The sequence below is a fragment of the Hemitrygon akajei genome, unplaced genomic scaffold, assembly GCF_048418815.1.
Source record: "Hemitrygon akajei unplaced genomic scaffold, sHemAka1.3 Scf000049, whole genome shotgun sequence".
Taxonomy (NCBI): Eukaryota; Metazoa; Chordata; class Chondrichthyes; order Myliobatiformes; family Dasyatidae; genus Hemitrygon; species Hemitrygon akajei.
In genome coordinates, this window is record NW_027331935.1 from 7254989 (window position 1) to 7271270 (window position 16282).

At 47.1% G+C, this 16282-nt stretch overlaps 1 protein-coding gene across 1 annotated transcript; it reads left to right on the plus strand.

The window, feature by feature from the left end:
- Window positions 1–5628: 5628 nt before the first annotated feature.
- Window positions 5629–14007, plus strand: LOC140720990 (uncharacterized). The gene is made up of 2 exons (XM_073035856.1): window positions 5629–5748; window positions 11212–14007. The coding sequence occupies exon 2, from the start codon at window positions 11535–11537 to the stop codon at window positions 13158–13160; it is 1626 nt and encodes a 541-aa protein (XP_072891957.1). The 5' UTR covers window positions 5629–5748; window positions 11212–11534; the 3' UTR covers window positions 13161–14007.
- Window positions 14008–16282: the final 2275 nt, after the last annotated feature.

The window sequence follows — 16282 nt, forward strand, 5'->3', positions numbered from 1 at the left end:
GCAGAGGAGTACACAGTCTAGACATGCTGAAGGGAGTCGGCCTAAACGTTGTCTATTTATTCCTCTCCACATTTGCTGCCTGATCTGTTGATTTCCACCAGTATTTTGCAGAAATTAACCACCTTTTTCCGGACAACCTGTTTCCAAATGTTTCCGATCTTTGTTTTGTAGCCAGAGCCTGCTGGTTTGATTCCTCCTCCTCCTCGTGAACTCCAGGCCCCATCTCTCTCTGGAGCCCCAAAGCCCTGACTCAGGCTGGTAACTGTTTGGTTTCTGACTCAGCACCATGGAAGATTCACTGGCGAGTCTACTATCAGACGTTAGAGGTGCATTGTGTTGCGAGACCGCAGGTTCTTTTACTGTGAGTGTCCCTTTAAGTGCCTGAGTGAGGCGGGACTGTGACGTCAGACACAAGCTGTGGCAGACTTAGAGGGAGAGGGAGAAGGAGAAGGAGAAGCTGTTGGAACTTCAGCTTGTCACTGCTATGGGTTGGAACTCTTCCATGCCCAGAAAATCGGGTTGATCATCGGCACGCCCGTGCACAACGGATATGTGTGACTGTCACTTCGTATAATCCATTTGTGTGAATTTGCTGGAGTATCCTGTGGTATCACTTTTGTTGGCCCTTACCTGGAATCGGGGTGTTCTGTGGTAACCACTTGAAGACGATATTCCTGTCACTGTCACCTGGTGATATTTCGAAGTGAATTTCGGAACGAATCAACGGATAAGACAGTAACCGTCCCTCATGAACCTGCAGCTGCCTTCAGTCACCGTGAAGGTTAAACATTTAACACGGAGCTGATTTGAACTTCCTCCCTGATGTGAAGTTGCTGGTGTTGCCGCAGCTGGGATGATCGAGTAAAACTCTTTGCTTACTCCGGACAGAAATGTGGCCTCTATTTATTGTGAACTCACCGGAGCATCACAAGGTGGGTTAACTGAATGAGTCTCTTCACACACACGGAGCGTGTGAACGGTCGCTTCCGGGTGCGAAGCTGTTGGTGTATCTGCGATGGCCGATTGAATCCCTCCCAGAATGAGAGCCAGTCAATGACATCTCACTGCTGTCAACGCTGACAGATACAGCGGAACTAACGAGCTGTTGTGTTTGTGATTCCCATACACAAATCCTTTGACTTTTCTACACTGTTAAAACATTACAAAGCACGTCAATGGGAGAAGGACAACATTTCAACTCAGATAATTTTAGTCTCCATGGTGTCTTCTGATAAAAATACCGTCACAGCTCAAAACAATTTGGAGGAACAAGACTTCATCTTCTAACTGGCCACAGTTCCGGCATCAGGCACAATATCAAACACTCTGCTTCCGTCTCTGTATCAAAATGCATCATTCCTCCCCTTCATCAGTCTGTGACCTGGCTCAGTTTGGCTGTCTCCTTCGCATTCTGAGCATGCGCCACACACCTACTGAGATCACATTTAATTTACACGGCTGCGACTAGAGACTTTCTGATTATTATGTGTGACGGGGTCCTGAATCACCCCTATGAACTGTGTTTTCGAAAAGTGAGAGAGAGTTGTTGTTCAAAAACCGGACACATTGTTATTAAGGGGGGGGGGGAGGGAGAAGGAGAGAGAGAGAGAGAGAGAGAGAGAGGAGAGGAGAGAGAGAGAGAGAGAGAGAGAGAGAGAGGAGAGATGAGAGAGGAGAGAGAGAGAGAGAGAGAGAGAGAGAGAGGGGGGGAGGGAGAAGAGAGAGAGAGAGAGAGAGAGAGAGAGAGGAGAGGGGGCAGAGAGAGAGAGGGGGGAGAGAGTGAGTTATGGTTTCTCTGCAAGCTTGTTTTGAATATACAAGGACACTGCCTGCTTGTGAGTTTTTTACAGAGAAAGAGCAACGAGCAGCTCATGGGTCGCCATGGTGACCGAGGGCGGTGTTATTTGATGGGACGGCTGATGAGATACATAGTGGGTCAGCTGATAGACCTACAGATACATGGTTTTGGACACTGAATGAGAAAGTGCAGTGTAGATAGACGTATGGTGCAGGGTCACATCGAGTTACATTGTGAGGTCCAGTCTATTTTATCGGACTAGAGACCATTGATTTGGCTTATAGCCGCGGACGAATGCCCTCCTTAAACCTGGTTCGCGCCTTAAGGCTTTTGTATCTCGTCTCCGATGGGAGCTGTATTTGCAGCAAGAATGTCCAGGTTGTGGGTATCTGAGTACATGGCCTGATTTTCCGAGGCAGGGGAAGTGTAGGAAGAGTCCATGGAGGGGAGGCTTGTTTCTCTCATGTTCTCCGCTCTCCAAAGTTCTCTGCAGTTCCTTGCAGTCATAGGCAGAGCTGTAGCCATACGAAGGCGTGAAGTATCGACAAGAAGCTCAGAGACCTCGGCCTTCACCCTGCCTTGTGTAGCTGGATCCTGGAATTCCTGTCAGATCGCCGGCAGTTGGTAAGAGTGGGCTCCCTCACCTCTGTCTCTCTGACCCTCAGCACACATACCCCACAAAGTTGTCTCCTTGGCCCCCTCCTTTACTCTGTGCACCATGACTTGTGTCACCCCTCACAGCTCCAATCTGATAATTAAATTTGCTGACACTACATTGATTGACCTAATCTCAAATAATAACGAGACAGCCGACAGAGAATAAGTCATCACCTCGACACTGTGGTGTCAAGAAAACAACCTCTCCCTCATTGTGACAAAAACAAAGGAGCTGGTTGTGGATTATAGGAGGAATGGAAACAGGAACCAATTTGAACATTTTCAAGTCTGTTATTTCACATTTTAATATTGATCATGACACAATGTATGTGATATACAGTTAATGACATAAAGCATATTTATAGATTGTTACTGACAGAGAATCGTATAACCTGTGTTCCGTGTGTTATCCGAATGTACTTGCCTGCGATGCTGCCACAAGTCAGTGTTTCTCTGTACCTGTACCTTCCCGTACTTGCGCACTTGGCAATAAATTCAACAGGACCTGAGAAATCTCAGTGAGATTTGATCAGTGATGATCATCTCGGCAGCTCGGTAGGTCGAATGTACGAGACAGCACACTGTTAAATGCAAAACCCCTGAACAGTGTTGATGATCAGAGGGATCTCAGACTCCAAGTTCATCGCTCCCTGAAAGAGACTGCACAGATTGATCGGGTGGTTAAGAAGGCAAATGGCATGGTTGTCTTTATTAGTTGAAGCTTTGAGTTCAAAAGTCGGGAAGTTGTGTTGCAGCTGTTACGAGGCTGGGGTCGTACTGTGACTGTTTCTTTAAGAGCGCCCGCGTGAGGAGGCGGGACTATGACGTCAGTCACAGGCTGACAGCGCTAACTGTGGATTAATCATGAGAGAGAGAGAGCGATCTGCAGACAGGCTGTCGGTCAGTCGAGAGAGAGAGAGAGAGGGAGAGAGAGAGAGAGAGAGAGAGAGAGAGAGAGAGAGAGAGAGAGAGAGAGAGAGATAGAGAGAGAGAGATGAGAGAGAGAGAGAGAGAGAGAGAGAGAGAGAGAGAGAGAGAGAGAGCGAGAGAGAGAGAGAGAGGAAAAGCTGATCACTTCAGTTTGTCGCAGCTGGGGCTTGGAACTCTCCTGTGCCACAAGAGTGGGTTGATCATCGGTACAGGGAACCACAACGAATGTGTGTGGCTGTCACTTCGTATAATCCGTAGGAGTGGATTGTGGAATATCTTGGGGGACCGCTTGTGTTAACCATTGCCAGGGTATGTTGTGTGGCAAACCCCGGTAGACGGTATTCCTGTGACAGGTCACTTTCGTTGATAACTCGTATATGGACGGATTCAACGGATAAGATCTTCGTTGACGTTTATTTTGAAGTAACGGCCTTTTCTCTACGTTTCACCCTGGATCACAAATATCTCTCTCCCATCATTTATTCCGTGGATTACTGAACTTTCCTACTTTACCATCTCAAGACTCTGAGCTTTGTTGCCTCAGGCTCGATAGTTTGGGAGTTATATTTACACAAAACACTGTTACCTTTCCTTTATTTCGTTAAGTTACTGTAAGTAGATACTAAAAGGAAATGGTTTAACATTAAAACCAGACTCCAGTGTGAACTCTATTGCAGCTGGTTCGTTTCTCAAACGTTACAGTTCGTGACACAGCTTTATAAAACAAGTTAGGCCACATCTGGAATATTTCATAGTTCTGGGCGCCCCCATTCTTGGAAGGATGTCGGAGCTTTGGAGAGGGTGTGGAAGAGGTTTACCAGGATATTGCCTGGATTAGAGGGCATGAGCTATAACGAGAGGTTGGACAAACTTGTGTTGTTTTCTCCAGAGCGGCGCAGGCTGGGGTGAGACTGGATGGACATTTATAAGATTACGAGAGGAGTAGATACAGTGAACAGACGATATAATTTTCCTGCGGGTTGAAATGTCTGACACATTTAGGGTGAGAGGCGATGTGAACGGCAAGTTTGCTTCTTTACAGAGTGATGGGGAGCTGGATCTTTCTCTGGGGGTGTGAGACCCCACGGGTCACGTGATATCGTTTGCCCCTCCCATTTAACCGCAGATGGGCAGTATCTGGGCGTCTGCGTCCGAGGCCCCGCCCTCCTAATGACGCAACAATTACTTCGCGCATGCTCACAGTCTACAGGCGGGCGGTGTGCTCGCTTTCACAGCGCTGAAGTACATCAGCTCCCGGATCGGCAAAGGGTTCCCGCCTCCTGGGTGGGGAGCCAGGGGTCGGGATCACTGTCTGCGGGCCGAAGATACACTTTCCCATTGGTGAGTACTGAGACCGATCCCGAGTCAGGAGGATCCGAATTGGCCTTGAGCCCCGAACCGTGGGCCAATTTCTCATTTAGTACCCAGTTATCTGGGCTCGTCAGAAATGTGTCGGCTTCACTGAATCTGCATTGAGCGATCCAAACCAGGAGCCCAGGCTGTCTATTTCCGCGGAATTGAAACGGACGTCCCGCGAACAGGTCACGTGAGGCTGTGCGCCGCAGATCTGCTCCGCCTTTCCCTTTGTGACGCACGGTCACGTGGTGTGTGCCCACTGTCTCCGGATGGATGGTGATGCCGGATGGTGGGGGAAGTGGAGGGATGTATGGTGAAGTAAACCTACCGAATGCTGAAAAAGCCTGGATACAGTGGGCATGGAAAGTTTGCGATTGACAGCACGGTGTCAGAGTAAAGATGCTTCCCTTTAAAACTGAGATCAAAAAATTTCTTCAGCCAAAAGATGTCTGATTTGTGGAATTTGTTGCCACAGATGGTGGTGTGAGGCTTGCCATTTGGGTATATTTATGACAGAAATTAATATCTCATGATTGCTAAGTCGCTTCCAGGGTTACAGCAGGAAGGCAGGAATATGGTGTTGGAATAAATCTCAGCCATGGTTGAGTGGTGGGGCAGACTCGATGGATCGAATCACCTAATTCTGTCCCTACATCTTATGTCTTACAATGACTGAATGATGGCTCCTTCCTATCCCATATCAGGTTTTGTGACGTGTCAGGGACAGATTTGTTCACTGAGATCGTTATATTGTCTTCAATGTTTAGATTTCAGAGAGCAGAAATATTTTGTTCTCCTTTGTATTGTTAACATGGTTCGTTATCTCTCATGTTAAAGTTACACCTGCGGTGAGAGATTGATTGAAGAAAAGCCCACAACTGGAAGCAAACCACAACTGAAGATGAGGGGAACAGCAACACGTGAATCAGCCCGAGGATTGAGAGAACCAACTGGAGAGAAACCCTTCTGAGTCAGAGTTTCCATTGATTCAGTCAGGAGAAAGTTTGGTGAGTCTCATTTACTCAAATACTGGTCCTTTAGGACATCACAGAACAGTACAAAGGAAGGTAGGGAATAATTGGAGTGAGACTGAATGTGCCCAGAAATACCAGTTATGCCTCTATCAGACCCAGTTGCAATCACTCCAGATCTGCTAATGTTCTGTCAGTAGCACAGCTCTTTAAACTCACACACATTCCCTCAGTGTTTGCTCATTTGAAGAGCTTGCATCTTCTGAAGTAGCTTTTGGTTGGTTCTGAGTGTAGAGAGGGAAAGAGGGGTGTTTATATTTACTATCTTGCAAAAAGAAGTAATTGTTTGCAATTACTTGCTGCAAACTCACTACCCATACCCCGTACATTCTCAACCAGATTAATAGCACAGATGACAAGTAGCAATGGGTGTTACCCTGGGGAGCTCCACGCGGCACGGGCCTTGACTCCAATAAACAGCCTCCCATCATCACCATCTGCTTCCTACCATCGAGCTGTTCCCAGACTCTGGGCTCTGTGACAAACACAATGGTAGCAGCAAGATTAGACAGTGATTAATATAAAGAGAGATTTGTTACTTCCTGAAAGCTGTCTGATGCAATGGACCAGATCCTCCCTTGCTCACAACGTGATCTGCCCTAGGACCCATCCTCCCGGGTCACACTGTGTCCGATAACCCACATCCCCCAACCTCCCTCCACCAGCCAGTAGCCCCACAACTTTCCCACCATTTACCCCACACCCGTACACATCAACAGATTCATGTCACCAACATCCTCTCTCACAGCTTGGGGAACCACAACTAACTGATCCTGCATTCCAGGCCCAGACTGTCCAGACATCTGTCTCTATCCCGACCCCTTTCCCCCGCAAACCGACCTTCGATTTAGGTTGTCACGTAACCTGTAACCGGGTAACCAAACCAGCAGAAATGGAATGATACGTTGGAGTCTGGTGGTTCTGTAACTAAAGGTGTTTATTAGTAAACTAAGTAATACAGTATCCAAAATGCAAATATATATATACGACAGGTTAGCAATGATAAGTGTAGAAGTGTAGAATACGAATCAAGAATCAAAACCGAGTTCTATCGTAGTCAAGGGGTAAATGAATAGTCTTAGGATAATGCAGAGTTCAGTTCAGTTCAGTTTGGGTTAAGGTAGTTGCTGTTGTGACGTTGGAGAGAGAGAGAGAGAGCGAACGAGAGATGAGCGGAATCAGCAGGCAAACCTTCCGTTGTCTTCTTGTTCCTTTGACCTGTTGTGGTCATCGATTATGACCCTTCCGTTCCCGGCTAGACCGTTCTTCAGTTCTGGACTTGTCACCCAGGCGAGGATGGACACACACACAAGCCCCCACTGGCCTGCCTTCACACACTGTGAGCTTTGGACCGATTCCCCCGAATCGATCCTCCAAGCCCCCACCTTCCTGTGGGTGCACAACACTCGTTCAGTGTCCAGTGGCGTGTCTGCCTGTGTCTCAGCAGACTCGTCTTTTATCTCCCCAGCCGGGGTTCCAGCCATCCATCAGCTGATCATGTCCATCAAACTGGCCACTCCCTCCTGTCTCAGCAGGCACCTGGCATCACTCTGCTGTGTCAGCAAGGATTCACACAAGCAGGCAAAGTCCTTGGGAGTAAAGTCAACAATCAGCGAAAAAGCCATAATTTTAAATCCTTGTGTCTCTCTCATTATCAGCATGTGCAGCATGGCGCCTCTCCCCTTCTTTATCTCTCCCTCTCGTTAGCAGCATAGTTCATGGGGGGCCAACTCTGGACCCCATCTCCCCATGGTTTTCTCATCACACATAACAATGTAAACCCAAGATCAGCTCCTTTCTCATCGCCACCCAACCAGGCTCAGAGCTCGTTAAGGATCCTCGTATGTGGCACCTTGTCAAAGGTCTGAAAATCCAAGTGCACAATATCAACCAATTGTCATTTGTCTACCCTGCTTATTATTTCTCAAAGCATTCCACCAAGTTCATCGGGCAAGATTTTCCCTTGAGGAAACAATGCTGACTCTGGCCTATTTTATCTTGTGCCTCCAAGTACCCCGAACTTACATCCTTAACAATCGACTCCAACATCTTTCAAACCACTGTCAGACTAAGTGGCCTATAGTTTCCTTTCTTCTGCTCTCTCACTTCTTGAAGAGTGGAGTCACTTTTGCAATGTTCCAGTCTTCCAGAACCATTACTGAATTTAGTGATTCTTGAAGGATCATTAGTAATGCCTCCACAATCTCTCCAGCCACCTCTTTCAGAACTGTGGGTGTAAACCATCTGGTCCAGGTGACTTATCTGCCTTCAGATCTTAAGTTTCCAAAGAACCTTCTCTCTTGTTGTGGTACCTTCTGTACATGTCCCACCTTCCTTAGAAGAGAGCCACAGAACCAAAAATCCTATCCTCTCCCCTTCCCTCCCCCCTCCACATGCCTGATGTCATGCATGGGTTTGCTACACCGGGGTCTGACATCATGTGTGTGGTACCTTACATATGTGGGTTTTTCTTGTGGTTGTGCAGTTTAATCTTTATTCCGTTCAGACAAGGGAGTGAGATCCAGTGTCACGTCCTCTCATTGTGGGCGGGCATTTTTTCATTCACTCCATTCCACTGTTATAACTTGCCGAAGTGCAGCCAATGTTTCGAGGTATATATCCCTATTAATGCAAGAAGGAAGCTGAGGAATTCCTGAGGAATAATGCTGAGGAATATTCAGTTTGCTTATAACAGCAGAATGGAAAATGTCCCTAGGCCTGGTGGTACGTCTTCTGTTTTTGTGTTTTCACTTATCTTCGACCCGATGGGTGGTTGAGAATTGAGAATGTCTGGTCTGGAGTTCTGGGAATCTTTAATTATGTTGCCTGATTTACTGAGGCAGCAGGAAGTATAGAGCGAGTCCATGGAGGGGAGGCTTGTTTCCATGATGTGCTCAGCGAAGTCCACAGTTCTCTGCTATTTCTTGAAGTCAACAGAAGAGAGTAGCCACACAAAGGTGTGATGTATCCGCATGGGAAACTTTTTATGGTGTAAACTTCAATTCGCCGGATCAATAACCACACCACAATCAGTTCATTATATTTTTCACGAGTTCACTTTATTCTTTTCCATGAATAATGGGAAGTTCACATCTGCAAATGTGCCAGGCTGTCCGTACCACTTTCTACAGGTTCCTCTGATTGAGGGAAGTACAGTTCCCGTACCAGGCAGTGATCCAGCCAGTCAAGATGCTCTCAATTGTCTCCCTGTAGAAATCTCTTAGGATTTGGGGCCCATACCAAACTTCTTCAACCATCTGAGGTGAAAAACACAGCTGGTATGTACAGACCATTTGAGATCCTTGGTGATGTTTATGTTGAGGAACTTAAAGCTGTTCACCATCTTAACCCCAGGTCCATTGACGCCAATAGGGGTTAGTCTGCCTCCATTCCTCCTGTCCTCCACAACCAGCTCCTTTGTTTTTGAGCCAATGAGGGAGAGGTTGTTTTCTTGACACCAGTCAGATGTTGTTCAGACCTCAGACAGAGTCAGCAATCAAATGGTTGAGCATGGTGCGATGAATGTGCTGAGCTGTGTATATCACAATGCAAGAAGCATCGTAGGAAAGCCAGATGAGCTCAGGAAAGGGAATTATGATATTGTATCCATTCTTGGGACTTGGTTGCACCCAACAGTCTGAGGGATTTAGAGGAACAAATTTCCAGAGAGATCGCACGCCATGCCAAGAAACAACGGTTGATTCAGTAAGTGATTTTATCTTTCCAGATATTGTCTGTGACTTCCATGCTGTAAAAAGACTAGATGGGGTAGAGTTTGTCAAATGTGCCCTTACTCAGTAGGTATGATTCCCGACGTAGAAGTGTGCAGGAAGCTGTTAGGAAATGATCCAGGGCTGGTGACAGAAATTAGTGATCATAATGCCAGGAGATTCAAAGTAAATATGGAAAAAGAGAGGTCTGGATCACGGGTTGAGATTCTCAATTGGAGAAAGGTCAGTTCTGTGGTATCAGAAAGGATCTGACAAGTGTGGTTTGGGACAGGCTGTTTTCTGGAAAAGGAGTACTTGGTAAGTGGGAGGCCTTCAGAAGTGAAATTTTGAGGATGTAGAGCGTGTATGTGCCTGCCAAAATAAAGGTTGAATGGTAACTGGTGCAGGGAACCTGGGTTTTTAAGAGATATTGAGGCCCTGGATATGTTGTTCCTCTAAATGCCTCAGACTGTTGGGTGCTACCAAGACTCATTAATGACTACAATATCATGATTCCACGCACTGAGCTCATCTGACTTTTTCTAGTTGTCTTCTGTTGGTTTCCAGAAGCTTCCCAATAATTTTTGCTCTTTTGTTTGCCCTCTCTTTGGCTTTTATGTTGGCTTTGGCTTCTCATTTTAGCCACAGTTGTGTCCTCCTGCCTTTCCAATGCTTTCACTTCCTCGGATGTATCGATCACTCAGCTCCCGAATTGCTCCCAGAAACTCCAGCCATTGCTGCTCCGTTGTCACTCCTACCTTTTCCCTTCCAAACAAGTTTGTCTAGCTTCTCTGTCACAGAAAGATACAGAAGTTCAGTATGGAAACAGGCTACTTGGCCCATCTAGTCAATGCTGAAAAAGCATTTAAGCTGTCTAATGCAACTACCTGCACTGGGACCATCGCCCTCCATACTCCTACCATCCAGGTTCCCATCCAAACTTCTTTAAAATGGTGAAACTGAGCTCATATTCATCACTCATGCTGACATCTCATTCCACACTCTCACAACTATTTCAGTGAAGAGCTGTTCTACACGCTCCCGTTAAATTTTCACCTTCGCCACTTACCCATGACCTCTGGTTATCATCCCATCCAACCTCAGTGGAAAATGCTGCTTGCATTTACCCTATCTGCACCTTAATAATTTTGTATACTTCTAACAAAACGTCAAAGCAATGTATGATTCCCTTGTTTATGTTTAGAGCATATTTTAGGTGAAAAGATGATGAGGGGCATTCATCGTGTGTATTGCCAGAGGCTTTTTCCCCCAGGTCTAAAGTGGCTAACATGAGGGGCATAGTTTTAAGGTGCTTGGAAATAGATACCGAGGGGATGTCAGGGGTTAGTTTTTTTACACAGAGAGTGGTGGGTGCGTGGAATGCAGTACCGGCTATTTGCATGAGAGTGTTTCAGTTACTGTGGGGCCAGGCACCCATGCAGCTCAGTGGGAACAGGGAATAATACCAATGGAGAGAGTCAAACTGAGCCAGGTCACAGATTGGGGATGGCAGAAATGCCCCATTCTCATAGAGACAGGAGGAGCATCAGAGAATTTGATGGTCATTCCAGATACCAGCACTGTGCCCAGTTAGAAGATGACTTCTCTCACCAACTTGGGTTGAACTTCACTGTAACAGTGTGAAGCCATATCACACCTTGAGAAGTCAGTGATCTCATCTGAAATGTTGTCCTACACCCATTGATGGATTTTGTAAATCTTTTTACAGGTTGAAAATGATGAGGAATTTGTCCACTGGAATCTCAAACAGATCACACCAGCTTTGCTGTCTCTGATCAGATATTTAAGAAGTGGTGCAAGGGATTCACTTCATCTTCCTTCCTGCTCAGACAGTGGGAATGGATTCAGTCGGTCATCTCAACTGAAGATTCATCAGCAAGTTCACACTGGGCAAGGTCATTCACCTGTTCTGTGTGTGAGAAGGGATCCAGTCGGTCTTTCCAGCTGTGGGCACACCAGTCAGTTAACACTGGGCGGAGGCTGGTCATCTGCTGAATTTGTTGGGAAAAATTCACTTGCTCATCTGACCTAATGGCTCATCTGCGAGTTCACACCGGGGAGTGGCCGTTCACCTGCTCAAACTGTGGGAAGGGATTCAGTTGGCCATCTGACCTAAAGGTACATCAGCGAGTTCACACTGGGGAGAGACCGTTCTCCTGCTTGGACTGTGGAAAGGGATTCACTCGGTCATCTGACCTAAAGGTACATCAGCGAGTTCACACTGGAGAGAGGCCATTCTCCTGCTTGGACTGTGGAAAGGGATTCACTCGGTCATCTGACCTAATGGTACATCAGCGAGTTCACACTGGGGAGAGGCCATTCACCTGCTCAGACTGCGGGAAGGGATTCACTTCCTCATCTCAACTGATGATACATCAGCGAGTTCACACTGGGGAGAGGCCGTTCTCCTGCTTGGACTGTGGAAAGGGATTCACTCGGTCAGCTGACCTAATGGTACATCAGCGAGTTCACACTGGGGAGAGGCCATTCACCTGCTCAGACTGCAGGAAGGGATTCACTTCCTCATCTCAACTGATGATACATCAGCGAGTTCACACTGGGGAGAGGCCGTTCTCCTGCTTGGACTGTGGAAAGGGATTCACTCAGTCAGCTGACCTAATGGTACATCAGCGAGTTCACACTGGGGAGAGGCTGTTCACCTGCTCGGACTGTGGGAAGGGATTCACTCGGTCATCTCAACTGAAGGTACATCAGCGAGTTCACACTGGGGAGAGGCCGTTCACCTGCTCAGACTGTGGGAAGGGATTCACTCAGTCATCTCAACTGAAGGTACACCAGCGTGTTCACACCGGGGAGCGGCCGTTCACCTGCTCGGACTGTGGGAAGGGATTCATTTGCTCATCTATCCTGAAGTCACATCAGCAAGTTCACACTGGTGAGAGGCCATTCACCTGCTCAGACTGTGGGAAGGGATTCATTCGGTCGTCTTACCTAATGGCTCACCAACAAGTTCACACAAGGGATTGGCCGTTCACCTGCTCAGACTGTGGGAAGGGATTCTCTTGCTCATCTCACCTACTGAGACACCAGTCAGTTCACACAAAGGAGAGGCCGTTCACCTGCTCAGACTGTGGGAAGGGATTCACTCAGTCATCCCAACTGAAGGTACATCAGCGAGTTCACACTGGAGAGAGGCCGTTCACCTGTTCAAACTGCGGGAAGGGGTTCACTTACTCATCCCAACTGAAGGTACATCAGAGAGTTCACGCTGGAGAGAGGCCGTTCACCTGCTCAGACTGTGGGAAGGGATTCTCTTGCTCATCTCACCTACTGAGACACCAGTCAGTTCACACAAAGGAGAGGCCGTTCACCTGCTCAGACTGTGGGAAGGGATTCACTCAGTCATCCCAACTGAAGGTACATCAGCGAGTTCACACTGGAGAGAGGCCGTTCACCTGCTCAAACTGCGGGAAGGGATTTACTTACTCATCCCAACTGAAGGTACATCAGAGAGTTCACACTGGGGAGAGGCCGTTCACCTGCTCAGACTGTGGGAAGGGATTCACTCAGTCATCCCAACTGAAGGTACATCAGCGAGTTCACACCAGGGAGCAGCTGTTCACCTGCTCGGACTGCGGGAGGGGATTCACTTGGTCATCTCAACTACAGAGACACCAGCGAGTTCACACTGAGTAGAGGCCGATCACCTGCTCAGACTTTGGGAAGAGATTCTCTCAGCCAAATCAACCAAATGTGCATCATTGAGTTCAAAATGGGGAGAGGCCGTTCTCCTGCTGTGAATGTGGGAAGTGATTCATGCAGTCATCTAGGTGTATGTAACTCTTGCTTTGACTAGCAGCTTAATGTAGGGGTGATAGACCCCAGCCCGGCCAAACTTGAGAAATCTCATTTGGGTGGATGCTGTGTGATGTGGCCTGTTACAAATCAGTTCCCCGAAATTACAAACAGTACACAATATGTGATTAAACGATTGAGCTTTATAATTCTTACTTTGACTATAGGGTTAGTAAAGTAAAGAAAGAAAAATGGCCCAGTCTCTCCATTCGTGTCTTCTCATCTCTCCCTAGCGAAAGACCACAAATTCCCTCTTCCAGACTCACAGGAAAAAACATTTCTCCCGTTGGATAGCCCCGCACTCCAAATCCCTCTTACATCTAGTCTTAACCTAAACATTGCTGCTGCAGAGAAACCATTACATCAGCAGTGAAACATTGCAGAGAGGCCATTACATGAGCAGTGAAACCTTGCAGCATGTTACACTTGTGACACACTACCGGGTTCACACTGGGGAGAAAGTTTCAATAAGCTGCATGCTGGATATTTGTCCATCACCGTTGCTGAATGCAATTTCGAGAATGACTGTCGGTGCTGAACTCTGCAATTATTGCTGCTGCTCACCACACCCAGTTCTGCACCCTGGTAACTGGGCATGGGAGGAGTTTCTTCTGCTGCACATTCACCTTTAATGAGACTGGAGTTTAATATTCTGGATCTGAGAGAAATAAATCAGTTTATTTTAAACTCTGTCTCTGGTACTTAAGTGAATTTATAACACAACTAGTGTACAGTAGAGAGTCAACTCTGGTCAGCTGGACCCTGCCAGTGATTCTGTTCCATGACAGTCCTTTCAAATACTCCCCTGTACGGCCAAAGTCGGCATGGTTTTCCTCAGGAGAAATCTTCCCAGACAGATCTCTTGGAATTTTTTGGTGAAATAAGAAAGGCGGTGGGTGGTGTTTGGATTTTCAGATGGTTTTGAACAAGGTGCTGCAGCTGAAGCTGCTTAACAAGACCACAGCTCATGGTCTCTGTGCTGTTCCAGCTGTTTAGAATTATGGGGGGGTTTCTCAAATACTGTAAAGCCAAGATAGAGAGGATGTTTCCCATAATGCGTAGCCCAGGACCAGGGGTAAACCCTCAGACTACAGGGAAATCAATTCATAAGAGAGATGAGGAGGAAGTCTTATTATGTTTATTCAACATGGCCATGAGTGATCTATGCTTCTGTGCCCATCCCCCTCTATCTCCAGCTCAAATGTACCCAGTCAGCCGCCTACACTCAGATAGACAGACACTTCACTGATCCTAAAGGAATTTACATGGATGATTTAGAATTTTAGAAATTTGCATATGTCTCCATTTAAAATGAGTAGCCCTTTTCGATCCCTGTCAGTTTCTCTCTCACTGATCAACAGAGATATCAAAGGGCCAGTCCCGTTCCCTCGTATATCTCCCCCGTCTCAATCTCTGGTTTCTATCCTAGTTTAACTCCCCATCTCTCTTCCCTCTCATATTCCCTCCAATCCCTCTCCTCCGTCATTCTCTCCCATGCCTCTCTCTGCCCCCTCACTCGCTCCCCATTTATTTCTCACCCACGTCCACCTCACTCTTCCCGCCATTCTCTCCCCTCACTGGTTGTTGCCACCGTCTCTCTCCCCTCTGTTTCTCTCCTCCAACACTTCCCTCCAATCTCTCCTCAGTCTGTCTCACTAACACTCCTACAGTCTCTCGATTCTCTCTCCCTCTTTTTCACAACCATCACTCAGCCTGTTCTCTCCTCCCTCCATCCCTCCCTCCCCTCTTTCTCTCTCTATCTGCCACTTCCCCTTCTCTCTTTCTCTGTCTTCCTCTATCTCTCTGTCACTTTCTCTCCCTCCTCTGCTTCATCCAACTCCAAACGCCAGTATGTTCCGATGTCACCAAGGCTACTTATCTTGTCGATGTCACTGTCGCACATTGAAAGGGACGGGTTGCTATCCTGCAGTGAGCACGGGCTGAGATTCAGTGTCGGGGTGGGAGTGTGGTTTGTAGACAGAAAGGGGAGAAGAGAGGTGAGAGTGAGCGGAAGTTGGGGTGACTGGAGTAGGAGAGGGAGGTGAGGAAGTGGGAGAGGATGTATTAGGATAAGAGGGGAGAGGAGGAAATGGAGAGTGAGAGAAGATGGAGGAGAAGCAGAGAGGAAGGTGTGCTGAGAATTGAGAGGAGGGTGAAGGGTAGGGAGAAAGGGCGTGGAAGATAAAGTGACTGCACTATGGAGAGGAGTGAGCAAGATGTTGAGGGAGCTGCACACACTGTTGAGGGAGTCCCATTCACTCTGTCCCACTCACTGTAACTCTTCTAAGGATGTATTTTCATTAATGAAAACAGACTGAAATGAAAGCTCAGACCAGAAAGATGAAGAAATGATCACAATAGAACAGTTATACCCTCTGGGGTGATTACATGTCCTAAGATGGCTTTAGGAGCAAATAACACTCGCCAGGGGGACATTAAAGAATCTTGGTGGGGCGATAAGCTGCCTCTAACTTAAGGCATCAGATCTGACCAACCATTAGTAGAGCAGGCACTTCCAAAAAAGATCATGGCGCTGGGACACAGGAAGAAGCATCACACTCCTTGTGTCAATAGAGGACCAGGCGGTTGACACAAAAATAACAAAAATGCAGTTTAAAAGAGTAACAAACTCAGGACGAAGTGTTGTGTCTCTCTCGGGTTCTGAAGCAGAATATGCCGTTTGATTGCTTACACAGCGCCATCAAGTGGCAAGCAGCATTCACCAAAATCCTGCTTTAAGATGATACTGATGAAAGATACTGTAGATTACTATAAATACAAGCCTGACCCAGTTTTAGAGTCGGAGTCAAACAATTGCATTGCTACCGATCCGTTATTAGAGATAGGGCGATACATGATCCCGTCCGGATATAATATCACAGGATAAACATGCAAATTAGATTTACTGAATAGATACAGGCATTCCGACTCACACAGCAGGCTGAAATCAATAAGTGGAAAAA